Source organism: Nyctereutes procyonoides, unplaced genomic scaffold (assembly GCF_905146905.1).
Source record: "Nyctereutes procyonoides isolate TBG_1078 unplaced genomic scaffold, NYPRO_anot_genome, whole genome shotgun sequence".
Lineage (NCBI taxonomy): Eukaryota > Metazoa > Chordata > Mammalia > Carnivora > Canidae > Nyctereutes > Nyctereutes procyonoides.
The window spans coordinates 9,990,930-10,017,595 of record NW_026575025.1 but is presented as its reverse complement, the minus strand read 5'-3'; the positions used below and the strand labels follow the sequence as shown (position 1 = coordinate 10,017,595).

General features: G+C 45.5%; 2 protein-coding genes across 6 annotated transcripts in view; both read left to right on the top strand.

Annotated features, from left to right (window-relative positions):
• Window positions 1–15,720, top strand: RBM14 (RNA binding motif protein 14). Of its 3 annotated transcripts, none has more exons than XM_055311008.1 (3): window positions 1–439; window positions 5,784–5,894; window positions 15,642–15,711. In XM_055311008.1, exons 1-3 carry the CDS (start codon window positions 103–105, stop codon window positions 15,659–15,661), a joined length of 468 nt encoding a protein of 155 aa, XP_055166983.1. In that variant the 5' UTR covers window positions 1–102; the 3' UTR covers window positions 15,662–15,711. The 3 variants fall into 3 exon arrangements, with proteins under 3 accessions (XP_055166983.1, XP_055166973.1, XP_055166991.1); XM_055310998.1 differs by lacking the exon at window positions 15,642–15,711 and adding an exon at window positions 8,018–8,900 and having other exon boundaries at window positions 5,784–7,248; XM_055311016.1 differs by lacking the exon at window positions 5,784–5,894 and having other exon boundaries at window positions 15,642–15,720.
• LOC129500507 (RNA-binding protein 4) overlaps window positions 15,712–26,666 on the top strand; it is a 30,864-nt gene continuing 19,909 nt past the window's right edge. Inside the window, exons 1-4 of one of the 3 annotated variants that reach the window (XM_055311027.1) lie at window positions 15,712–15,835; window positions 16,801–17,223; window positions 20,543–21,236; window positions 23,034–23,472. In XM_055311027.1, the coding sequence (XP_055167002.1) occupies window positions 16,812–17,223; window positions 20,543–21,228 (1,098 nt within the window). In that variant the 5' untranslated portion in view covers window positions 15,712–15,835; window positions 16,801–16,811 and the 3' untranslated portion in view covers window positions 21,229–21,236; window positions 23,034–23,472. Of the gene's footprint in view, window positions 15,836–16,800; window positions 17,224–20,542; window positions 21,237–23,033; window positions 23,473–26,666 lie in introns of those variants that run through there. The other 2 variants (XM_055311046.1, XM_055311036.1) reach the window with 2 other exon arrangements.

The window sequence follows — 26,666 nt, the reverse complement described above, 5'->3', positions numbered from 1 at the left end:
GGTCGCCAGCCATTCCTGGGGAGGACTGCCGGCCGGTCGGACGTCTCGCCTGTCGCTGGAGGAGAGGTCCTGGCTCTCCGGGAAGGCGGCTGCGGCGGCAAAATGAAGATATTCGTGGGAAACGTCGATGGGGCGGATACAACGCCAGAGGAGCTAGCAGCCCTCTTCGCGCCCTACGGCACGGTCATGAGCTGCGCCGTCATGAAACAGTTCGCCTTCGTGCACATGCGCGAGAACGCAGGCGCGCTGCGCGCCATCGAGGCCCTGCACGGCCACGAGCTGCGGCCGGGGCGCGCACTCGTGGTGGAGATGTCGCGCCCACGGCCTCTTAACACTTGGAAGATTTTCGTGGGCAATGTGTCGGCTGCGTGCACGAGCCAGGAATTGCGCAGCCTGTTCGAGCGCCGCGGACGCGTCATCGAGTGTGACGTGGTGAAAGGTAACGCGGGGGCGCGCGGGGGCGGGGGCGCGGGCGCGCTCTGGGCACTCAGCTTGTTAGCCACGCCCCTTTCCCGGGGGTCGGTCACCGCGCGGTTGGGGCGGGTGGGGAAGTCCGCGGGAGCGAGGCCGGAGGTGTTGGGGGCGCGTTGGGTAGTCACCCTCCTCCCCTGCGGTCCAGGCACTATTCTCCAGATGGGAGGAAGCGGCTCTGGGTGGGTTCGGCGGCCACTATGAGCCGAGCTACGGGGCCGGGGACGCGCCTGAGAGACTTGCGAGTGTACCGGGGGCGCGCCTTCCACTGGTCTCCTGGGCCTGGCACCGAGCGGAAATTGGGAAGTGACGGGCACAAGCCGGATCGTGGAACGGGGAAGATTTCGCCACTTCCCCCCTTCCTCTCCAGACGTCGGTCAGAGCAAGGGAAGAGGGAAAAGGTGGGGGCTGATGCCCCAAGGCCACCCTCGTGTTCCCTCCCGATGAATGCTCCCGAGCGGAAGGTAACGGGGCCCTTGGACATTTCTCGGGCTGGGATCTTCTAGCTTTGTGTGGCATGGGTCTACTCATGGGTATAGTTACTCGTGGGTATAGGAGGGGCCCCTTCCGAATCATTTTGGCCTTTAAGTATCGTTAGGTGGGTTAGACGTGGCAACGCTGTTTTCCAAGTCCCACAAACTAGGCTCGATTTTACATCTATGAACTGGGAACCTGGACCTTTTGAATGTGGAAGGAGGCTTGTTTTATGAAGGCCTCTTTTCCATAACCTTTACTTGCCAGCCCATGTCCTTGGGGCAGTGTTCTTTTATAAGCTTGGTGATTTTGCAAGGGGGCATATACTCTGGCTGAGGGTGACATGGAGAGGCACGTGTGAGAGGTCTTGGTTAAACATCGGCAAAACAGGTTTACTTGCTAATCGTCTTTGCTGGAGTAGTCTAATCCTTAGGTAGATCCCTAGTTTGCCTTTTCTTGAAGAAAAATGTATCACTGTAACTTAGGCCCGACTTCTTTTTGGCACCCAGTTGACCTTTTTTATAGTCTAGGTTTCTATCCTGTAAGTTCTTTTTCTTTTATGTTGTCAAGGTTCGGTGGGATAGCCCTTTTGTATATGTGGCCTTTTTCGGTTTCTCTTGGGAACAGATCAGAGTAAACTTTGCCATCTTCAAGGATGTAACCTGGGGGAGGCATCTGATGCCCTACTCCTGGTGCTGGATTCATACCTGCTCTTACTCTGAAAAGTTTTGGTGATAGGAAATGGTGCAGGTGCTTATTTCCACCAAGACACTTCATTTGCTGCCCTGGATGGTCATATCTTTTGGGCTATTCCTTGTCCTTTCTGAAACTGGGAAAGTGTAAGGGGTTGCAGGCTCCACTACTAGGAGCAATTCCTTGTTCTGCATTAATACTGCATTCTGTTTTCCTTAACTCAGGTTATGCAAGTCTACGAATATCCAGAATCAGGCTTTGTTGCTGGGGGCTCTGAGGCAGGCTATGTGGTACATTGATTTTTGCTTTTGTTTAGAGTTAGAATAGGAAGGACTTCAGATTGGGCATCTGGCCAGGAAATGGATAAGGGTACATGACTCACTATGAGAATTCTGTGTTTAATTGACTTACCACATTTCTTTTGTGGTTCTCAGGCATGATGACTACTAGATTGGGAATCTAGAAATTAGCACCTAAGGGGACAGTCTCCATGGAACTCATTGGTCAAGATGCTTGTTTTCAGCTGGTGGACAAACCAAAAATTTCCTTCTATTCTCTCTGGTCTGAGACCAAGTGACAGTGGTGGGAAGGGTGAAGTGTGTAACTGTATGTGGTTTATAGAACTCCTGGCTGATACTTAGTGAGAAAGCGAAAGTTTTGACTATTTTATCCTTTTGTAAACATTCAGTTAGTGGAAATGTGTTAACTTCATCAGGGAGTAGTGGTTAGCTGTTATTTGTAGTTACCCTGATAAGTAACAGAAGTCCTGATACTCTGACGTCAGACTCTGGGAAAGATTTGACTGTTATTTCCTTCACTGATGCTTTTCTGTCTCTCTGGGGTGAAAGAAAGTGAGATTTTTAAGTTGGGAATGTAGCAGAAGAGACTGGCTCTGGTTTTATAAACACTCATTTCTTGGGTTGAGAATGGTCATTCGATAATCAAGTCTTCTGGTGTTGGCTGTCAGGTCTTTGAAAAGCACAGAAGCTTGGGGTTGCACAGGACAACCAGTTCTGTTTTATTTCACAGTGGAAAAACATAGTTGCTTGGTTACCCCTGAGGTGTAGATATGATTTGATTTAAAGAGCAAAAATCTCCATAGCAACTGGATTGTAACTACTTTCCATGGTTACATTCTATTGGGTGTTCAAAGATGAAGTAGGAGAGTTGCTGACAGCTTTCGGAACCATTTAGGCTTCAGGGGAGGTCTGAAAGGCAGAAGAGGAAACTGTTTCCTCTATTTTTTGTAGGTGGCCGTTTTTCCCTGTTGTACACAAATCTGTAGTTTAGAGATTTCTATTTCCCTCAGGATAGGAAAACTCATTTTTCTGGATTCTCTTGATGCTAGAAGAATTGTGATGCCGCCAGACCAGTAGGTGATCTGTGTAAAACATTGCTTGCTTTTTTGCCTTTAAATGCAGTGGATTTCTCCCAGAGGTTACTGTTTCTTGAACTAGCTCTCCAGGCAGATATGTTTCTGGAGTCTGTAGATTTCTGGTTTTTCATCATCCTAGGATTAATTGGGTTCCTGGGCATCTTTGATAGGGCTAGGTCTTGGTTTGGCTGCTGGCTTAGCCCTGATGTGATTAGATTAGCTGGACAACCAAGTCATACTGCTCTTTACTGTTTGGCTTAGGAACTCTTTGATGTAAATTGGTTATAATTGTACCTAATGGTTTTTTAAAAAGCCAGTGATAAAAATCAGTGATATAATTCATATGGGCAGTCAGTTGAATCGTACATGTGAAATCGAAATCTCCGTTTTCAAACTTCAACTTGGTTTCTTAACAAAACCTAGCTAAGTAGAGAGTAGACAGTGGGATGTCCTGTTGCTCTTACAAACCCTTTGAAGTTGTTGTTGGGTGTTTTTCCCTAGCTTGTTCTAGTCTCAGGAATCTGTGGATGGGTTAGCCAGGACTGTAATATCATTCATTAATACTCTGTCATAGTGTTTGAAGATTTTTTTTTTCATTTCCCTTAATCTGCCGACAGGCTTCTGTTTTCTGCTTGGCACTGCATTCTCTGGAGGGTCAGCTCAGTCTCTTGCTTTTATTTTTTTAGTCTCTGCTTTTAAAGAGGTCTCTGATCACTAGTATCTGTTTTTAGCTACCTCTACCCAAAGTGGTGGTGAGAGACCATAGGACAGTTCTAATATCCTGTGGCTAATCCAAAAGGAACACTTTGCTTTAATTGGTAGGTAAGAAATCAGATTCTGACCATGGAGGTATTTGGGATGGTTCATTTTGTTCTTTCATCATCTCTGGCAGGTTTTAAGCCTGCACATACAAATGGTATGGTAGCTGTTATTTTTTATTATTACAGATGAAGGATAATACTCTGTAGGGAGAGAAGCCTATGGTTGTTATTCCTAGGATTGAGTAATCATAATTCTTTATCATTATTATATAGCTATTTATATTTAACGAGGCACTTTTATTTTCTTATTTGAACCTCCTAACTCAGGTGGGTAGGACAGATTTGGCAAGTCAGTAACATCTGGATCTGTAACAGGCTTTTAAGTGCCTAACTCAGTATTCTTTGGCTGTATCATACTTATGATTTGTACCTGTTGATTATATTTTTATTTTCATTTGTATGAGAGGCAGGTTGATGGCATTGCCTCACACTGAGAAAAATAACTTGCTCTCAGAGCAGCTAGAGAGGGCATCCTGATAGGAAAATTTCTAGAAATTCAGACACTTATTTCAAGGCTATGTAAAAGGATTTCTTATCTTCAAGAATAGAATCTTAGTAATTTCATCCAGTTAGTTTTTTGTTTCCTAAACTGATGTGTGAGAGATGGGGTCCTGGTACTTGGTACTTAAATAGCCATGGGGTCGGATGGGTTAAAGTGCATGGCCTTATTTCCCATGAGCGTGATCTTGTCATTGTTTTTCAGATCCTGCTTGCACCATTGTGGTTTGTGAATTTGGACACGAATAAGAATTTCTTCCTACTCCTCCCCTTTCTAAAGTTGTCTCCTTCTGTATGGGAGATAAGTAGGACTTTGAGATCCCAGCATCCTATCTTAAGTCTGTATCCCACCACAGCTCATTCAGATCCTAAATGAGGACCTCAAGGGTAACCTGCTTAGCAGAACCTGCAATTGTAGCTTCTCATCTTGAAGCTAGGAAACCAGATCTTTCCTGTAAATAGTCTGCTCTGTGAACAGGAATCCAAGGGGTAAGGTATATATATTTCTGTCCCTTGAAGAGGAACAAGTAGAGGATATGACATAGCCTAGGGTAGGGGGCTTAGGCCTGAATTCAGCCAAGAGGCTCAGTTTCCATTCCCACACCTCAGTGACTTACATGAGCTCCAGCTGCACCTGTTCTCAGTTTAAATTTCTAGTTATCTTACACAGTCATGCCTTATATATTGATTTCTCAGGGATAGACTGGTGTAGTGAAGGGGCGCAGAAGAACTGGAATTCTATTCCTGGCTCTAATAAGTTTTGATCTAGGGCCGTATAAATTCTCTGAGCATGTTTGTACCCCTGTAAAATGGAGATAATGATCCTTTGCTTTGCCTGTCTCAGGATTATTGTGAGGCCCAAATGAAGGCCTGTGCATGGAAATCCTTTGAAAATGAAAGTACTCAGAGAAAGGGAGATGACATTGGAAGCATTTAATGAACTGTGCATTTCAGTCTAGCTTTCTTGCTTTAATTGGACCCTGGGCTGAGACATGGGTCATGCCAAGACATAATTGGTCATTTCCAGTATTTCAGAGTTATGGTTCAAAGGTGAGCAGTAGTGTTTGGTGACCTTGGGCTAGAGAACACTAAGTAATCGAGTGATCCAAGAACCCTTTCTCTGTTTTGTCTGGTGGTTTACACTTACAGGAGGTGGGAAGATTTTTATCCTGTGTTACAGTTCATCTTTGCTCTTCTCTCCAGAAAGTTGGGTGAGGTAGCAGGGGGGAAGGGGAGAATGGGGAGAAGGCCATAGGGAAAGGTGATGCTTGGGACAGTTGGAAGCTTTGTTATGTGGGAACCATGTTTTATGACATACTCCTGGAGAGGAGGGTTTGGAGGCCTGGAGGTAGCTGGCAACAGCTGGGTGCTGTTGTGTGTCCAGTTTGGGACCCATCAGGTAGCATGCCCTGCCCCCCTAATTGCTAACCCTCTGTCTGCTGCTTTATCAGACTACGCGTTTGTTCACATGGAGAAGGAAGCAGATGCCAAAGCCGCCATCGCGCAGCTCAACGGCAAAGAAGTGAAGGGCAAGCGCATCAACGTGGAACTCTCAACCAAGGGTCAGAAGAAGGGGCCTGGCCTGGCTATCCAGTCTGGGGACAAGACCAAGAAACCAGGGGCTGGGGATACGGCATTCCCTGGAACTGGTGGCTTCTCTGCCACCTTCGACTACCAGCAGGCTTTTGGCAACAGCACTGGTGGCTTTGATGGGCAAGCCCGTCAGCCCACACCACCCTTCTTTGGTCGCGACCGCAGCCCCCTGCGCCGTTCACCTCCCCGAGCCTCCTATGTGGCTCCTCTGACGGCCCAGCCAGCCACCTACCGGGCCCAGCCCTCAGTGTCACTGGGAGCTGCCTACAGGGCCCAGCCTTCTGCCTCTTTGGGTGTTGGCTATCGGACTCAGCCCATGACAGCCCAGGCAGCCTCTTACCGCGCTCAGCCCTCTGTCTCCCTTGGGGCTCCATACAGGGGCCAGCTGGCTAGCCCTAGCTCCCAGTCTGCCGCAGCTTCCTCGCTTGGTCCATATGGTGGAGCCCAGCCCTCAGCCTCAGCTCTCTCCTCCTATGGGGGTCAGCCAGCTGCGGCTTCCTCGCTCAACTCCTATGGGGCTCAGGGTTCCTCCCTTGCCTCTTATGGTAACCAGCCATCATCTTATGGCGCGCAGGCTGCCTCTTCCTATGGGGTTCGTGCGGCTGCCTCCTCCTACAACACCCAGGGAGCAGCTTCCTCCCTAGGCTCTTATGGGGCCCAGGCAGCCTCCTATGGGGCCCAGTCTGCAGCCTCCTCACTAGCTTATGGGGCCCAGGCAGCTTCTTACAATGCCCAGCCCTCGGCCTCTTACAATGCCCAGTCTGCCCCATATGCTGCACAACAGGCTGCTTCTTACTCTTCCCAGCCGGCTGCCTATGTGGCACAGCCAGCTACAGCTGCTGCCTATGCCAGCCAACCAGCCGCCTATGCTGCACAAGCCACTACCCCGATGGCTGGCTCCTATGGGGCCCAGCCGGTTGTTCAGACCCAGCTGAATAGTTATGGGGCTCAAGCATCAATGGGCCTGTCAGGCTCCTATGGGGCTCAGTCAGCTGCTGCGGCCACTGGCTCCTATGGTGCTGCAGCTGCCTACGGGGCCCAGCCTTCTGCCACCCTGGCAGCTCCATACCGCACTCAGTCGTCAGCCTCATTGGCTGCTTCCTATGCTGCCCAGCAGCATCCCCAGGCTGCTGCCTCCTACCGTGGCCAGCCGGGCAATGCCTACGATGGGGCAGGTCAGCCGTCTGCAGCCTACCTGTCCATGTCCCAGGGGGCCGTTGCCAACGCCAACAGCACCCCGCCGCCCTATGAGCGTACCCGCCTCTCCCCACCCCGGGCCAGCTACGACGATCCCTACAAAAAGGCTGTCGCCATGTCGAAAAGGTACTGTATGCCCCCCCGCCTCTGCCCCCAGCTGGGGCTTAGGGCAAGGGGCTGAGGTTGGCAGGGGAGGGAAACTGGAGCCACTGGCCCCTCCCTTGGTCTTCTCTCCTCTACTCCCATGGGATGTCCAAAGGGTTGATGTCTGTGAACTTTTCTGGTCACCAGGGTTCAGGTAGAGCATTAGTGCTCAGCCTGGGGTGGTGCCAGCTAGTCAGGCTGGGAAAAGTGTCACCTGTCTAGGCTAGCCCAAGTGCCATTGGAGCTACTGCCTGCAGGATTGTGGCCCATAGCCTTTCCCACCGTCTCAAGGATCCTTAAGCCTGTCATGTGGTTGTCCTGGCTTTGGTGGGGTGGGTTTGAAAGAATAGTCCCTTTGGCACTCACTGGCTGAAGGCAAGGTGTATGAGGTGCGTCCACTCTTTGGGGAAGTTGGGGACCTTGCTTTCGTCCGCCGTTCTGTTGATAAACAACCAAGGTCTTTCTGTGCGGGGCCCAGGGGGGATAGTTTGTTTGTGATTTGGGAATATAGACCAAAATCCACCTTGGCCAGTTGAGAAGGGAGGGCTTCAGTGGTGGGCTTGGTTTCCCACTGAGTTAACCAGGCTTGATTTCTTGCCCTGGATAGGGTGATGAGCCTTCTGACAAAATCTTGTTTGTTGGAGACCAATCTGATCACACCCTCCCTATCCCCATTGGCATCTCCCCCATGCCCACCTGGAGCCCTCCCCTCAATTGTCTCATTCACCAACTGTCTTCTTCTCTCGACTAGGTATGGTTCCGACCGGCGTTTAGCCGAGCTCTCTGATTACCGCCGTTTATCAGAGTCGCAGCTTTCGTTCCGCCGCTCGCCGACAAAGTCCTCGCTGGATTACCGTCGCCTGCCCGATGCCCATTCCGATTACGCACGCTATTCGGGCTCCTATAATGATTACCTGCGGGCAGCTCAGATGCACTCTGGCTACCAGCGCCGCATGTAGGGCCATCCTGGGATGGGGCACCACAGGGGGGGAAGGAGAGGAAAGGTGGGGTAGGGTGCAGACCCAGGTTATAACCACTGGCCCATACCTCTCCTGTTTGCGGTTTTTCATCCCCTCTACCCTGTGGGCCTTCCCCAGGAGATGATCCTTTTGAGTGTTCGGCAGTAACCTTTGTTCCTTCGCCTCAGCAGCAAATCTTGCTACTGGCTCTAGATCTGCGGTTTCCCCTCTCCCCTGCCTCCCATCTCCCAGGATGGGAATTTCTTTTATGTTTTTATTTTTTCCTGGCTCCCTTTTATTTTTGTGCGCGATATTTAAGGTCGTCTGGATGGGGAAGCAACCTGCAGCTGAGAGGTCGGCGGCGCCTTTTTCTTTTTAGATGTGAGGGAGGCCAGGAAAGGGTTAGCTTAACCATTTCCTATGCGCCAAGCTGTGCCAGCAGTCCAGGGGGCCCTGACTTTGTTCCTCTATAGACTGTGTTGAGACTGAATTCCTGTCGGGACAGTCGGTTGGTATATGTCCAAATCCCTACTGACCCCCTGATGTTCTAGCTGATGCTGAGTGGCACAGTCCCACATCCCCATCTCCCCAAGTAGGTGGTGTTAGAAAACCTTGATTTTTTTTCCCTTTTGTATGGACTACAAATAAAACTTGGGGCAATTTGCAGTTTGGAAACCTGGTTGTCATTGTCTTGATTGCACTCAGTTTCAGAGGAGCCAGTTTGACATCCAGGAAGACATGACAGCTAAAAGAAAGGCAGCTGGAGAACCCCAGGGCAGATGAGGAAAGGGGTTTGAATGTGGGAACTAGTGATTTCCCTGCTGCCCAAAGGCATTTAGGTCATCGTTGTCCTACCAGTCTGCCATCTTTAGGACTGGAAAGTCCAGACCAAGTTGCTTGGACTTCTCAGCCCTTAACTTGATCACACTAAGTAAATTTATTGCCCATTTTCCCCTAACTTATCTCCAGTTCGGAAACAACCTGTGCTCCAGTAGGGTGGTCCTGGGGTATGGCTTCTCAAGTGAGAAGTGGGGAAATAGGCTGCTTTGGTGCTTACAAGGCTAGTCTCCAGGCAGTGGGCTTGAGTGAGCGTTGGAGCTGGGACCCAGAGGGGAGCCAGTAATGGGGTAGGGGTGATTTCAGTGTCTGGTACTTCCCTGTGGTTAGAGAAAGGAGGAACAGGGACAATTGGAAGCAGGTATGGGGGATCTGGCAATATACCTGGTATTTCGCCTGTTGAACATCACCATGGAGCGTCCTTCCTGTGTCCTGTCAACTTCTACCATCGTAGTGCCGAGACTCACTTCCCCTATCTCCATTTGTCAAGGTTTCCAGATGTTTTCTTGCTGGGTTTATATCTGAAGGTGACCTCAGACTGGGAAAGGGGTGAGGTACAAGCATAACCCAAGTAGGGATCCTGGGTTAGAGGGAGGAATTGAAGAATCTTCCTATATTTTTATTCTGGGACTGGTGGGTGGGGTGGGTGTGTTGAGAGGACCTGGCGGGGGGTTGGGGGGCAGGCAATTCCAGGCAGGGACAAGATGGAGGCTTGGGCTTACTAATAGTGAGTGAATGGAAGAAGACTGGTCGGGTAGGAACATAATGATGTTCCTTTGGGCATGGGGACTTACAGAGATTCGATTTGGGAGTTTGCTGGGGCAAGGTGATTTTGGGCAGTTATATGTGTCAATCAAGTGGAGTTCAGGTGGGTTCTTTTCTGCCTCTCTCACTGGCTTCTCGTGAATTTGCCTGATTCAGAGTAGCTTGCCCCAGATGTTTTCTTTCACCTGCCCAGTGGGCAAAAGCCTATGATCTTTATAACCATGAACTCTTGTGGATGCTAATTGGGGTAATTTCAGAGGGTTACTGGGGTCATAGCTCTTTTCCTTGTTTCTCTTTCTGCTCACTGCTTTGCCTCCAGGTACATTGCTGTTCCTTTTCATTTCTTTACAGGACTGTGGGGGGAGTTCGATAGGTTTCTTGTCACTTTTCTGCAGGGAGGGTGGGGTGATCTGAGGGCCAAGCTAACCAGCTTAGCTCTGGTTATTACTCTGGAAAATACAGGGTTGGTTGATTGCAGGGCTGTGATTGTGGCCTGTATATTTGTAATATTTGTCATGTGGCTTTCTCTCTTCCTTTTTCTCCAGTGAGGGTTCTGCCACTACTCCAATCCCACGGTTCCTGTGAAAAAAAACTTAATGTGCTCTTGAGGCCAGTGTTGATGTTCTTTATTGCAGCCCAAGTTCTTCAGAGTGACCTGGCCTAGATGATCACTCTAACTGCCTGTCATCCTTAGGTCCTGATACCCTTTCTGCCTCAGCCCTCAGGCTTTTCGTTGTTTAAGCAGAAGAGTCTACAAAGCGAAATCATTTGTCATTCTCTTCTTCCTTGCAGATTGTTTTAAAATTCCCTTTGTCCTCTTTTATTTAAATTATGCCACCTGTGTTAATCCTGTAGCCCACTCCTTATACCTGGCTTTCTGTGGACTTCTAAGTTCTGGGTCCTATAACCTCAGATGGTTGGGTTGAGTGAATGGGAAGACAGATATTTAATGTGTGTTTGGGGAGAAGAGGGTGGGGAATATGGGCTCCCAGTGTCCTTCAGATTTTTGCACTTCTGCATCTCTCACCTCTACAACTTGACCTTCATTGGAGAAATTTAAGATGATTTATTCCTGGAACAAGATCACATAGAGGCTTCTAGCCTTGTCAGCCTGCTCTCTTCTGAGGTTTGGACTTTGTTTCAAATTCTGTCTGGGGTAAGCCTGGGGCTCGATCCCTTGTATTGGAGATAATGGGACTGGCACTGACTGGTCAGCCTCTGGGCAGGCCGCATTTCTAGTCATGCCCATCAGTTAAGCTCTGCCAATGTCTGTGCACAGACTGCTTATCTAGTCATTTTGTCCCGTCAAGCCATGTAAGCTGACCATAACGGGATGACTGAGGCCATAATGAAAATACATTTCTTAGATTTATGGACTATTATGTGATAGAAGGTTGGGTAATAGAGAAGGTAAGATGGAGAGCAGGTGATGGCAGCCTGGATTGCTCAGTTGGTTAAGTGTCTGCCTTTGGCTCAGTCATGATTCTGGGGTTCTGGAATTGAGCCCCAAGCCAGGCTCCCTGATGAGCGGGGAGTCTGCTTCTCTCTCTGTCTCTACCCCCCCCCTCCTCCTGCTCATGGTCTCGTTCTCTCAAATAAAATCTTTAAAAACGTGTGGAAAGCAGGTGAAAAACTTTATAGTTACTTTTAGAGAGATCATAAGTGGTAGAACCTAGTTTTCCAGAAAAAAGGTTCTTAAAATTATTTCAAGTATAGCTCTAAGTCATTTGAAATACTGTGTCAGTAATACTGGAAATACAGTGTTCAAGTAGCTGAGCCCTTGTGCTGACCTTGAATTTATAATAGGGAGGCAGGACCTACTTCAATGAACTAGTTACAGTTAATAAACAGTGCTAGGGTAGTGGAAGATAAGGAAGAGGCAGCTCCACTAGTTAAAACTTTCTGGAGATGGAATTTGTTTGGAAAATTGACTTGGCACAGAAAGAATGACTGGTGGTGTTGGCTCTAAAGTCACAGGTTTCCTGAGTTTGAATTGTCACTACTTAGCTGTGTGATTTTGGACATGTCAGGAACTTTCGTTTTTTATCTATAAAATGAAGGTTTGAACACTTGCTAAATAAGCACTGTTAAAAGTGCTTTTCACAAAGGAATTACATTTGCTCTTCATTGCAGCCCAAATGCCAATTAAGTATTTTGAAACCTCTTTTATAAATAGGGAAATTGAGGCTATAGGTTAAGTAACTTAAGATCATATGGTTAGAAAGTAGATCAAGGGATTGAATCAGTATTTTGAATCGAATTATTGAGGACTTTGCTTGTAATCATTTATAATACTGTGGAAGGATCAAATAACACAGGACAAGTGTAGGACCTTATATATAGCCACTGCTCATTAAAAATGCTAGCTATCTCATAGAGTTAGAACATTCTGAAGAGATTGGGGGGGGGCCTAGTGGAGCAAATATCCGAGCAAAGGACTTTGATGTAGCTCTGAGTGCAGCACATATGAATAACAGTGAAGCAGTGTATTTTTAAATGAGTGGTACCTAGGAGTGAAGTTGGCCACGGACCACACCAGTTTTTGTTACCTCCAGTCTCCAGCAACACTTCAGTGTCCTGAGATCAGATTCTCCTTGAGTATAGAAAAGAAAGGTATGAGGATAGGGAAAAGATGGTAAGGGGAGGGTAATCGAGTATAGCTGGCAGTGGGATTTGGAGGTTTAGAAAGCCTGCTTGACTGGCCTAGTCAAGGCAGGCCAGTCTGAACATCCCTGGCAAATACTGGTTTTTAATTTGAACTCTTAACTAAAACAGTAACTCGTTTCTGGACAGGAGCCAGAGTTATTAATGTGTATAAATTATATATATTCACCCACAAGGGTGTGGAAGTAGTAATAGATTGTTTGTTCACATTTGAATGGTTTTCACTGACATCAGTGTTCCTTCCTAAGTTTGGACTTTCCCCTCATTTCCCTTTCAAGAGTCCAGGCTTCAGGCACTTGTCTTTTCAAAATCTGCAGTCAGAATGTATATTTATGCTTGGCTATGACATGCAGCTTTCTAGATGACTTTGGACAAATCACTTTACCTTTTAGGTGCTTGGCAACTTGATCAACAAACTAAGAAATCTCCCAAATGACATCTAAAGTGTTCTGGACAAGGTGTTTTTAAAACACTGCATTCAATCCTATTTTGGATTGTTGGGTTGGTAAGGTTAGAGGTTTTGGACCAGATGTCTTTAATTTATAAGCCTTAATGGTTTTTAAGGAACAAATACTAAGCTTCTTTAGTACTCAGTAAAATAGAGTTGGATAGGTGAACATCATGGAGGTGGTTGAACTACTCAGATCTTTCTACGTAAAGCATTTTGCAGCATTTGTCAAGCTGGTAATCTTGGTAATCAATTTTAGTATATGTGCTGCCGAAGCGAGCACTAATCTTGGTAATCAAAAGCTGTAGTGTAGGTTACCCCCCTGGCTTTTGGGCATCTGCTTTTTCTGTTTAGGGAGACTGGAAAGCGTAATAGGTGATGAGGGTAAACGTGTTTGATTTTAGAACTAAGTGTCCATGGTCTTAGCTGATATTGACTGAAAATCCAAAGTATTTCTCCTTTTGGTTTCTAAGAAGTCTTGCATTCATTCCCCCCCCCATGTTAAGTCAACAAATAATTGAGTACCTACCATGTTCCAGGTGCAGCTCTAACACTGAGGATAGAGAAGGGAAGAAGAAAAAGTCCCTGCCCTTGCACAAGTATTTGATGGGGGAGGGGGGTAAGAGGTAGAACAAAATGGAATGAACACATAGGATTTCAAGTGGTGGTAAGTATTTGGAAAAATAACATGAAGTCATGGGATGAAGTTTCAAGGTAGGGTTGGAGTAGGAGGGATGTTTTTGGTTGGGGTGGTCACCGAAGTACCTGGAGAAAGAATATTCCAGTCTAAATGAACTTGAAACAAAAAGGCCAGTGTACTGGAGCATGGTTGGGGTTTGGAGTGTTTGGGGTGGAACAATGTGTTGGGGGTGGGTTTAAGAAATTGGGAGATTCTGGCAAGAACCAGATCAGATAGGGTGAGTTTGAAAATTCCAATTTTAGTGGGTTTTAAGGAGCAGGAGGGGATGATTGAATGCATTTATTCAGTTGGATGAGCTTGCAAAATGAAACAAATATAACTCCATCTTAAAGGCTTTCAGAAGGTAAATAATTAGATTGAGGGTGGGGGTGGGGCGGGGGTGGGGCTGTGGTCTGCAAATCGGTATAGATTGTGATCCTGAGATTTATATTCCCAGTCCTCTCCCCTTTGGACCTGGAGAGATTCTTAGAGTGAGTGGATCTCATCTGCTTTGGTATTCTGGAAGAAAGTTATCTCCAGGGCTGTTGGGACACACAAAGTTTGGAAGATCAAACTGAAAGGAGCTGAGAGGATTTCTATACCAGATGCATTTCCCTGCAGATTGAGTGGTGACCCTCACCTGATGGCTGGCCACCTCAAAAGGGCACACACAGCTGACTAACATGGAATTGATTTTCATCACTGATTATATGGCCTTTACTCAGTCTCAGAATATCAGCGTCCACAATGAAAATGGACCAAGATTAGTGACCACCACATCTGTAAATGTCATATTTCGATGATTTTAGGTCCTTCGCTCTTCCCACCCTAGATTAGTCTTGACCAGTTTTTCACCATTTGATTTCTGAGTCATGTCCTTTGATTCCTGAGTCATGTCCGGTTTTAAAATTCATTTCCGTAACTTTGCCTCCTCTTTATGGCCCCCACCCCCTTTTCTGGGGCTGCTTTGGACGGTCGTATATCATCTCTACTCATGATCCCTTCCTCATATATAATTCACTGCTTTTTGTGTTTTAAGTTCTTTAATCTATCGCCCCCCCCCCCTTAACTCCCTCCTCAAAAGCTGCCTCGCAAAAAAGGGTCATTGCTTGCTCACTGAATATGGGATTACATGAAGATCCAAAGGATGAGAAAGAAAATGTGATGAGGGAGACAGACGCTCCGGAGAATGCTGTTTTGATTGTATTTTGTTTATAGATGGATGTGACTAGGCTTTTTTAAGGTCCGTTCTAGGAGTTTAAACCTACAGCTCTGGCTGATGGTGCCCAATAAAATAAAACAAAAAACTTTGCTGCTCCAGTTTTTTCTCAGGGCGGGGTGGGGGCGTTTTCAATATCCAAGGTCTTACAGAGAAGCCGTTTCTTCATTTTGGACCCACCCCGGGAGGATGGTTCCGCGCGGGAGCTGGTCTCAGCGCCTCCTGAGTAACGCAACTTCCAACCGGGCCAACTTCGGGGCCGTTATAACCTAGTTGAAGCTGCGCCCATTAACCGTTTCCAGAGTTCCTTTCACCACCTATGACCGTAGTTTGATTTTGGGGGAGCTCCGGGACTCCTAGGGCTACGGTGTGGATTCTTGGGCAAAGGACGAGGTTGGTTTTTCAGGTGGGGACGCTTCGTTATTTTTCTTACCTGGCGTTGGGGTCTGCGTAAACTATCGTTCGTAGCATCCTGGCTGCGAGGGGGTGGTGGTTGGGGAGTGGAGAAATTCGGAGAAGGCAGAATGGAGCGGGGGATACTGTCAGAATATACACGTGTCGGTGGCAAAACGTGGAAGCTTCACAAAATTGGCGCCATGAAACTAAAGACCGCCGCACCGGAGCTCCTGCCTGCTCCGCCTAATGGCGGGCCGCACCCCGCCGGCAAAGCCCACGTTTGTAGTTCCTCCCTCACGCCAATCTCTTGCCCAATCACTGGCTTCGGCTTCGCGAGATAGGCGCTCATTGGCATTCGTATAAAAGCTCCGGGGTTACTGACGTTTCCACCTCTTCCCGGCCTCTCAGGTAATTGGCGTTGGTGGTAACCAATCAGGAAGAGGATCTGCGGGAACGCCTGCCTTTAACTTAACTGAGCAGCCAATCCGGTGGTATACTCGCCTCCCCTTCTACCCAGAGTCACTGCTGCGGCCGCCGCCATTTTAGCGTTTTGTCAGAAGCGTCTGCGCCGCGAGGAAGAGCCCCTGCTGATTTCGGTGCGGGTGAGAGACTGAGCCCCTCCACTGTTTTTTTTTTTTTTCCCCCCCGTTAAATCTTATCTCACTCCTTTGGGCTTCAGGGGTATCCTAGTAGGTTCGCGGCCTCTGCACCCGTCTCTGAGAGCCGACCTCGGTGCTGGGCATTGCGCGGTAAGCCTGAAGCGGCCCTTCCCCCACGACATCCCCCGAGAATACCCTGCTTTCTCTCCACCTTGCCCTCTATCCGACTTGGCTCGGTTTCCTGCTTTTGAGGTTTCCATAGAGATAACCGCGCTTTCCTTAGACTCAGGAAAATTGAAACCCTTTTCGAGAATTTCTTGGGCCCTGAGACGTTGTCTGGCTGATGAGTCGGAAGCCCCCTTTTTTGGCCACGCATTTCCCCGTTCTGCAGGAGCTCTTAGGATGGCACCTCGGCAGAGGCGTTCCCCACTCCTGCACTTCCTGTACTGCCCTCATGCCTTGCTCTCTGTCCCGAATTGCCCGTTCACTGCTTCCAAAGAAAACCCTAAAACGTAGCTATTCCAAGGCCCACTTTTCCGGAAATGGTGGCCACTCGGTTGCGAGAGAAAGAGCTAATTGATAATTTCAGTAGTCAGTTCAGCCAGCCAGTAGTTAGACATTCGTTTTCTGACCTCCCAGTGGGTAGAGAAGCCCAGTATTCCTAGCCTTGCATGTATGTTGTTATTTTCGTTAGAAGCTTTTCAACTCTTAAATCCTTTGTGTACTGAGGACATTTCTGTTATAGACCTCATCTTATTCTTAGGGATTCTGCAGCTGGTACTGTAGCAGGCCTCCTTATTCCCACTTCCCTTTGATTTTTGTGTGGAGGTGGGTGTGTAAGAGAGAAGGAAGACTGGAAATGTTTGCTAGAGTCAAAGGAGATTGTAGGTGTTGGGGTTTTTTTGTTTTGTTTTTAAGCTGATGTGAGCCTTAGGTCTTTTGTTAGAAAAAAAATTTTTTTCATGCAGGCTACATCGAGATGGTTAAGCTGTTCATTGGAAACCTGCCCCGGGAGGCCACAGAGCAGGAGATCCGCTCACTCTTCGAGCAGTATGGGAAGGTGCTGGAGTGTGACATCATTAAGAACTACGGCTTTGTGCACATAGAGGACAAGACGGCAGCTGAGGATGCCATTCGCAACCTGCACCACTACAAGCTGCACGGGGTGAACATCAATGTGGAAGCCAGCAAGAATAAGAGCAAAACCTCCACAAAGTTACATGTGGGCAACATCAGTCCCACCTGTACCAACAAAGAGCTTCGGGCCAAGTTTGAGGAGTATGGTCCAGTCATCGAATGTGACATCGTGAAAGATTATGCCTTCGTGCACATGGAGCGGGCAGAGGATGCAGTGGAGGCCATCAGGGGCCTTGACAACACAGAGTTTCAAGGTGAACCACCCTCTTTGGGAAGAGGGTTGAACACAGGCTATGTGCAGAAAATAGGTTGGATAAGTAAGGGTGGGGCTTAGGGTATAGATGCAGCTGTTGGTGTTGATGGTGAAGCATTGTAGGTGATGGACTTAAAATGGAGAATTCATGGGATTTAAAGGCTTTATCTTAGGGCAGTGTCTGCACCACATGGCTTTAGTTTGGAACTCCTAAGGCTTTTATGCCTGTTAGCACAGAAATCCTTTCCTTTGATTTCCCTAGTTAGGTTTTTTTTTTTTTCCTCACCTTTTCTTATAAGTAGGTTCATTCTGAATTTACTGTCTCAGCCCAGTATCAACATTATGCTTTATTTTACATTTGAAGAACCTGGCAGAACTGTTCTAAGCAACATTTTTGGGAGCAGAATCCCTGTTAAGCTTCCCCTTAACCTCATCCCAACTCGTATAATCTCCCAGTAAAGATAACTAGTCACTAAATAGCTAGTTTTTAGATAAATGGTGTCTTTAAAGGGCTATTGCTCTTATTATGCTTCTACCAAGCTGTTCTGTTTTGACAGTAAGGCCACTCCAGAATAAAGGTCTGATTTTAGAAGTTTCTGAGGAGAAAGATATTGGGGGGCGATAATGGCAATGCCTTTTTACTATTTTAGAGGGTGGACTCTTAACATCTTTGGTGAATAGAGCACTTAGATGGGTGTTAACCTTAGAGCCTTGGTTAGGTTATTAGTGTGTCTGGAGGGCAGCATGAATGACGGTATGGATTGTCACTTTATTTGGAAGGTTTTATGTTTTCTTGGTTTAAGATCTGAGCTCCTATGGCAAGAGTGGCAGTCGGGAAGGGTGAGTGTGGTAACCATGGTGAGTTGCTATCTGTTCTCCCACCCCAACCCCTCCTTTCCCCTTTGTGTCCTCAGTATCAATAAAGCCTTTTCCCTTTGGTTGTTAACTATATTCAGGTTAAGAGGTACTCCCACAACTCCTTGCTACATTTTTAAAGTATATTCCAACCTTTTTAGCCTAGACAAGGTAGTTATTGCTTCTTTTCCTGAATACTGCTCTTGTTAAGAGTCATTGCTGCTGTTTGGGGTGTTTATTTCTCTTAAATTGAACCTTTCTTAGAGCTGGAGGTCCGATCATCATTCCCCCAAGTAATGGGTGCGTTGTGTCATGGGTATTGCTGTGCATTATTAAAGAAGAGTGTCCCCAGTCTCTCAGGTCTAGTTTGTTTTCCTTTTTTAATTGGTAAGTTGAGAATTATTTGCTGTCAGCAACTTAATTGGGGTCAAAGGCTGCTTTTGTGGAGGGTTTATGATGAGATACCTAATTTTTGGACACTCTTCTCCACCTTAACCAAGTCATAGAATGGGTGCTGTGTCTTTTTGTAGCAGTTACATATGTAAGGGGAGGTCAGTGTGTACTGATTCAGGACAACTTGTCCTTATGGTGTAACTCAGGGCTATGAACCTTAGGCTCTCTGGTGCTATTTATGCTTATTTATATTTTCACTATATTTCTTATTAGTCATTTTCCTTAGTTCTATTCAGTAGAGTTCTTTGTACGTGAAGTAGCAGAATTTATTAAAATGGTCTTCTATATCCTTTTGCTTTTCAGTGTTGGGTGTATTCTCTATTATTTGCTCATTTAAAAGACACCAGTTATATATGTTTTTAAAGACTTAGTTTCTTTTTCTAGCTTTGGAATAGATAATATCCTCAATCAGGGTGTTAGTTAATGACCTTATATCGTGAATGTGCAAGGTTAAGTTCCTTGGTTGCACTTGTTTTGCTCTGGTTTCGTTAGGTGCCAAAATGGTCCCCTGGGCAAATGCCAGAGGGACATGTGAGCACTTTAAAACGTTTAAGTACTTAATTGTGAATATAGCTCCTAACTTGCAATCTATTTACACTTACCAGATGCAGTATTTACAAGAGATTTTTGGGGGTAATTTGATCCTTCCAACCTCTTTTCCCTTTCCTAGCTTGCTAGGACTTTAATTTTGCTTGTGAAATTGTTTATTTACCGATTTCTGTAATGTTGGTTGAGTAGGTGACCTGTTGACTCTCTTGTACTTCTGACCATTCACTTTGATACCTGCATGTTTGGGTACATCATAGCCAATTGCCTTGGAAGTTTTTGCTGGAATTTTGCATATTGATAAATTGGTAGATCATGTTAGCTGGAAATTGTTCCTGTGAAAAGATTTATACCTTAAAACTTTTTTTTTTTTTTTTTTTAGATTTTATTTATTCGTTAGAGACTGAGGTAGAGGGAGAAGCAGGCTCTCTGCAGAGACTTGATCCCAGACCCTGGGATCATGCCCTGAATCAAAGGCAGACACTCAACCGCTGAGCCACCCAGGCATCCCAAACCTTAAACTTGCTGAAAAATTTCTTTTAAGTTTTTCGGAAGTAATACTTTTTATTTCCAGAATACAAACTAATTTTCAGCAGAAGATAATATTAACTGTGTATTCTTAGGCTCTTTGGATCCCTAGTTTAAGGAGAAAAAGTACTTTAATCTTGTTAAAGTGAATGCTTTGATACCCTAATATTACTGGTTATTCTCCATTTTTCTCATATCCCTTCCCCTTTTTCTTCCATGATTTTCATAATCTTTCTAAAAATTTAGGCATCTTGTGAATTACCTGTCCTGTTCCTTAGGAGGTTACTAAAGTTAGCTCTCAGATTGTAAAGAATCTTTGGTGGATTGAATATCAAGACCAGCAATTTTAAGGACTCCATTAACAGGGGAGGCAGTCCTTCAATGAGTATTGTCCCTTCCCCCATTTCATGAGTGTTTTTCCCAGAAATCTTGAAATTTGCCCATCACACTCAGTCACAGATCATGTCTGGGTCATATTCTCCATCACTGGTAACTTTAGGGTCTTAACTCTCTTCGATTTTGGGGTGGGGAACTGAGGGATTGGCCTTTGCATTGTTCTGCTTAATGAAATCAGTCTTGATAGTGAAGATGGGAGATGTCAGAATCTTGTGGAGCACTCTTAACTAGTTTCTTTTGACAGTGGGCCATTGTTAGGGGTAGTTTTTGTCTGCAGTTATCTGGCAAAAGATGAAGTTGCTGGTTTTGGGGCACAAGCATTAAACTAGTGTTAGAGCTGAAACATTTCATCTAATTGATCTTTGCCTGAAATCACGTCATTATAATGAATTTGCATAGTATTTTTTTTTCTTTAATCTTTTGGCAATGAGTCCTGCATTAGAGTTGTCTAGGTAAAGCCATTGCTATGACCAGTGTCTGGGGTAGGGGCGGGGGCTATGACTAAGAGTGATAGCAACCCTTCTTGCGTCTGTTTCTTCAAGGCAAACGAATGCACGTGCAGTTGTCCACCAGCCGGCTTAGGACTGCGCCCGGGATGGGAGACCAGAGCGGCTGCTATCGGTGCGGGAAAGAGGGGCACTGGTCCAAAGAGTGTCCGATAGATCGTTCGGGCCGAGTGGCAGACTTTACCGAGCAATATAATGAGCAATATGGAGCAGTGCGTACACCTTACACCATGAGCTATGGGGATTCGTTGTATTACAACAACGCGTACGGAGCGCTCGATGCCTACTACAAGCGCTGCCGTGCTGCCCGGTCCTATGAGGCAGTGGCGGCTGCAGCTGCCTCTGCGTATAATTACGCAGAGCAGACCCTGTCCCAGCTGCCACAAGTCCAGAACACAGCCATGGCCAGTCACCTCACCTCCACCTCTCTCGATCCCTACGATAGACACCTGTTGCCGACCTCAGGAGCTGCTGCTGCTACAGCTGCTGCTGCTGCAGCAGCCGCTGCTGCTGTTACTGCAGCTTCCACTTCATATTACGGGCGGGATCGGAGCCCCCTGCGTCGCGCTACAGCCCCAGTCCCCACTGTTGGAGAGGGCTACGGTTACGGGCATGAGAGTGAGTTGTCCCAAGCTTCGGCGGCCGCGCGGAATTCCCTGTACGACATGGCCCGGTATGAGCGGGAGCAGTATGCGGATCGGGCGCGGTATTCAGCCTTTTAAGGCTTGAGGTGAGAGCGGTGGGGTGTCCCCTGTTCTGGTTTTGCCATCCCTCCTAAAGGCTCCAGTTAGGTTGCCCTGCTTGCTTGCTTTTGTTGGGTTAGGGTAGGGTTACTATCATGGTTCACAGGCTAGGGATAAGTCCTTAACTACCTAACTTTTGAAATACATAAACATCCTTAGCCCTCATGGCTATTTTTCCAGGGCTCCTCATAGTGGGAGTCAATCTGATGCTATTTATCCCTGGAAAAACAAAGAATGGTGTGATGAATCTTGGGTCACACTTATGTGCTGTAATTAAACTGAACCTGGGACCCATATATTCAGACTGAGGTGTGCTGTTTCTCAGAGCCTTTGTTGAAATTCCTAGGTGTGCGACATTATTAAGGTTTGCAGCTTACTGTTCTGCTTCGTGCCATGTGAAAGGTCGGTTATGACCTATAGTAATATAAATTTGATAGTTAACTAGTCATCACTGCTTGGGTCCCAGTTACTATGAAGACTACCCAGTGGCATCATCTTAATCTTGAAGCAGCGTTTTTCTCACGTTCCTGAACAATTCACTCCCTATGAGCTTTATAGAAAAACTCTTTGAAGTTAAGTTGGGACAGAGAGAAGAAAAGGTATCTTAATTTATAAAGCTTTCAACAAGGAGTCTGGGGCATAGACTCAAATCCAACTTCACTCAGCTCAGATTCATTCCCTGAATATAGAGTGTCCACTCCATTGCTCTGTCTTTGAATCTGTCCTATAAGAGCCTGTTTACTTTGTTCAATTTTTTTTTAAACTGTCCCACAGTGTTATGGTGGACATCTCTCCACTTCTTCAAGGTTTATGGTAATACAAATCTGCCATCAACAGCAGGGGTGAGAGATTTGCCTTAAGCAGATCACTCCCTTCATCTTCCCACTAATTACGGGCATTTAATATTCTTGAACCACCAGCTCTACCTTGAGTCCTCTGGCTTTTTCCTCTACTATACATTTTGAGCCTCATGATCCATTGGCTCTACCTGAGTATATTCTTTCTGATGCTTGCCAGCTTTGGGCTCCAGGTGTTTGAGTTTGCTGCTGTATTAAAGGGTGATTCTCAATGCCCTTTGTTTTGGGTAGACCCCAGTTTGTCCTAGACGTTACCTTTGATCCATAATTCAGTAGTGACAGTGTGAATGATATTCTGTTATCTTTGAGTTAAGGCAGAAGGTATGTGAGTTGCCCAGGATTATTGGGTAGGAAATCACTGATAGGGCTGGGAGAGTAACTCGAATGACTTGATATGTAGCTTACACAAGTCCTCCACTACATTCTTTTAATTTCTTCCCTAGGCAGAGTTGGATACCTGTTCAATTGATGCTGCTTTTTCCTAGACCTTTAATCATTTTTAACTTGGACCTTGGCAGTAAACCAAGTTTCAAACATGCTTTTGACTTTTAGACCAGAGAGCTAATTGGAACCTTTCTTTTTTTTCTGCCCTTCAGTGATAATTTGTGATGTGGAAATAACCTTTTCTGAGGAATGGTGATTTTAACATCAAGAGAAATGCATTATCTTTGGTTACTCTCATGAAAAAGTATTTGCTATTTAATTTAGAGAAAGGCCCCAGCCTGGGATTGCTTGACCTTCCCAGTTACTCTCTGACCTCCAAACTCTTTTCATTTTTAGAGGTTATTGTGTATACTGGGGATGGGTACAAGTAAACTTAAAAGGAGTGTCAAGTTACCAGACTTCATAAAGATATTCTTTGAAGTTTTAAGTAGGAAAGCCCTTTTGAGCTTTGCTGTAAAGCCCCTGTATTGTGCTCTCTTTCAGGTGGGATGTGTGTGGGCTGAAATTCCGAGCTGCGGTTGTGCATGAGAATACACCCTTCGTGGTACCCCGTCTCCGGGACGTTCTCGGCTCTGTACGTTCAGTCCCTCAGGAACCGTGGACCTTAATTTACCTTGCTAAGTTCAGACCACCTCTTCCTTTCCTCCCTCCTGCCCATTTTCCTGTTCTTCCTGTTCTTCAGTACTTCTGTAGTTTCCCATTTATGTTCTCTTCTCCCAGCAGGCCTCATTGTGTGCAGAAACTGGTGGGGGTTGTGCTGTCTCCCCGCCTCCTGCTTCCAGTGGGTATTGGACTTGGGAATGACCTTGATGAGAGTGTCACTGCTCCTGAGTCTTTTTGGCCCAAAGGCTTGTGGCGGGTAGACACATAGAGTTGGATAACTTTTTTTTTTTTCCAGTGAAATAAATGGTTTTTCAACTTAGGGTATGTGTGCTTTGAGAGAGTTCTTGCTTGGGCTTGTGTCTGGATTCTTTATTTGTCCCTGGAAGAGAAGGGGAATATAAAAAGTTTGACATTCAGCTCTGGGTGAACATCACTGCAATTACTTTTATTGTAGATAGGACTTAACAGGCACCAAAGGAAAAAAAGATCGTGTGCGGAAGAACTCAGGCAGGTAGTCTTATTCCAGTAAAGACTACTTTAATTGTAGATAGGACTTAACAGGTGCCAAAGGGAAAAAAAGATCGTGTGTGGAAGAAGAACGCAGGCAGGTAGTCTTACTCCAGTAAAGTCTTCCCCCTGTTCGTACACCTTTGTAATTAAACCAACTTACTTACTAGTGGTTTTGGGATGGGAGTTTTTTCCTGTTTGTGAAGCCATCATCATGTACCTCTTACCATTCCAACCACCCAGTCAGTACATTTAGCTTGATTTATTGCCAAGATAGAGTTCTAGGAAAAGGAATCAAAGGAATAGGAGGCGAGCTTTCATTTTTCATGCCATATGGAAAAATAAAGTTGTGGCTCTGTTAGTATTCTGCTGCTGCTTTAGGCCTGTAAAGTAACACTTTTTGATGCCTTTTACCATCTGTTTCTATACCTCTCCCCAAATACAAATCCGAAGTGCTCAATGGTAGCACTAGCACTTCATTAACTTGTACTTAGAGCCTTTAGAATGATAGGCACAGGAAAAGGACCCAGCAGTGAGCTTTTAGAGTATTTAATAATGAGCATAGGGATGAATACAAGGAAGAGCCCTGTCTCTTAGTTCCATACTTCTATCAAAACAGACCATCTTCCAGATCTTTTTTTTGTCTGTACCTTGTTTCCAGTTTTAACATTACATATAGTAGGGTATTTTCTAGAACCATTCATTCAACAAATAGCACCTACTGTGTATGCCTTTATGAAAGGTGGGTTATGGTAAAGGGAGATAAAAAGGATCTGGTTTTTGGTTGGGTGATTTCTCAGATTTTTCTTAAGGCTTCTATCTGGTTCTAATTCATAGATGGCTGAGATGGGAATAGTTATGTATATAACTTGTAATTTACTGAATGTTCTGTTGAAACCCTGTGATTGGTTATGTATGTGTTATTTAATGCTCCAAGCAGCCATTTTTCTGTCCATTGCAATGTTTTAATCCTCTTATCCTCAAAATACAAATAATTGCTGAACATATAGGCTGTGTTTGATTGAGAAGTCTAGTGATGTAGAGTAGTTCCAGGAAAACTATTGGTGGAAATAAGGTGACTAAGGATGAAAAGAGTTATTAGCTCCTACAGATAGGAAGTGGTCAGTAATGAAGATTATGAGTAAAGTTTGGTTACTTTCCTTGCATTTGGCTTTATCTTTCTTGGCTGGGTTGGATTTCTGCCAGTGCCACTTCTTGGAGGGGGTGCCTACTTTGATCCCCTTTTCTCTGAAAAGGTGGACCCATCACTCTTGGGCACTTTTCATTGGTACACCCTTGGTCTAATAGGTGGAGTTGGCAAGTTTCAAAAGGTGGAGACTGACAGTATTCATTGCTTCAGCAAATGATTTGAATGATACTCTGCAAGGTATTGTTGTAGGTGCTGAGTATAGTTCGGTATAGTTCTGGAGCCTAAGGTGTGTGGGGAGAACAAAATAATGTCAAATAGAGACTTAGATGAGAGTAGTGGGAGGAGGCTTTTCTGACGTGATGGTATGTCAGTAGATTAGATATGGAAATAATGTATTTTTGCTTTAAATAAAGCAGGCTGGTTAAAATTTTTAAAAGGAGTCATTTCTGCTTTGAGAGCATGGTCTCCCTGTATGTAATAGATAACCTAAGCAGTTTTTCATGACTCAAAATCTGGGCTAGGTTAATGCTACATTCCTACTGTGCTTTAATTAATTATTTATTTATTTAATTATTACTGCTCCTAATTATTGTTAAAAGGCAAAACACTATTAAAAACAGTGGAAAGTGGATTCTAAAACTATTTAAATTGGACTTGCTGATATTTCAACATTAAGATTTTGGAATTAGTGTTTAAGCTTCCGATCAAGTGTACCTTGAGTTGAGGCAGCAGTCTGCTCTGTGTAACGGACAGAATTAGACTGTTGTTGGTTAGCTCAGGAGTTCTGGGATAGTTTAAGAGTAATGCTTTCATATACTGATTTTTTTGTAGGCTTCCACCATTTCTTCTGTTCAGTAAAGTGTGCTTAGCATCCTCTTGAGAGCTGATTTTGTAGTTCATGAAGTATTTAACTAGTTGCCTACTGTAAGTACACATGTGGAGAATACAAAGATAACTGTCCCCACCTTGCCTCTGCAAGCAGCTTTCTATTTAGGCCTTGGATGTGTAGATGATTGGATCACTCACTGGAAGGTTGGAGTGGAATGGTCCCAGTATTCTGTAGTGTTGGCATCTGGCACAGATCTGACCCATCTAATTCTGGATGGGTCAAAGGACTTAGGAAAGCTGTTTTTAGGGTAATACTGGGGTTTGATTTGGTGTTATACCAAAAGTTTGTTAACTTAGAGTTCTTCCAGGCATCAAACTTGGAGTTGATTTGGATGAATGCCAAATTAAGCCAGACTCCTTAGCCCAGAGCTACCTCAGTACTAAAAGGCTCTAGGTAGAGCATTAGCATTATGGTATTAAGTACTGTTGCAAACTACTGGAGTGAAGTTTACTCAGTACTGATGTTTTCTCTGTGGTCTCACGCTGAGTCAAAAAATTGCCAGAATAATGACAGTGGGAAGTCCCGAGTACTTTGCTGTGGGTTTGGAGAACAGTATAGTCTATATTGAAGGAGAGCAAAGTAGTTACAGAAGGGAATGTCTCCCAAGACAGAATTTTAAAATTCCTGTATTTTATTTTATTTTATTTTTAAAGATTTTATTTATTTATTCATGAGAGACAGAGAGAGAGAGAGGCAGAGACACAGGCAGAGGGAGAAGCAGGCTCCATGCAGGGAGCCCGACGTGGGACCTGATCCTGGGTCCCCAGGATCACTCCCTGGGCCAAAGGCAGGCGCTAAACCACTGAGCCACCCAGGGATCCCCAAATTCCTCTATTTTAATACTTATGAAATTTTTGGTTCATTTGACGAGTGCAGAGCTGAATTCCTAAGTGCGTAGAAAATAAATGAAAAAACTTAAAATGTTTTACCAAAACTTTAAAATAGAATTATGGGGCTCAACCTAGTC

Bases quoted from the DNA above. Each gene is read 5' to 3' on its own strand.
- RBM14 (XM_055310998.1), top strand. From the start codon at position 103: ATGAAGATATTCGTGGGAAACGTCGATGGGGCGGATACAACGCCAGAG. The intron at 440-5,783 runs GTAACGCGGGGG...CTGCTTTATCAG, and splicing joins CGAGTGTGACGTGGTGAAAG to ACTACGCGTTTGTTCACATG. The intron at 7,249-8,017 runs GTACTGTATGCC...TCTCTCGACTAG, and splicing joins GCTGTCGCCATGTCGAAAAG to GTATGGTTCCGACCGGCGTT.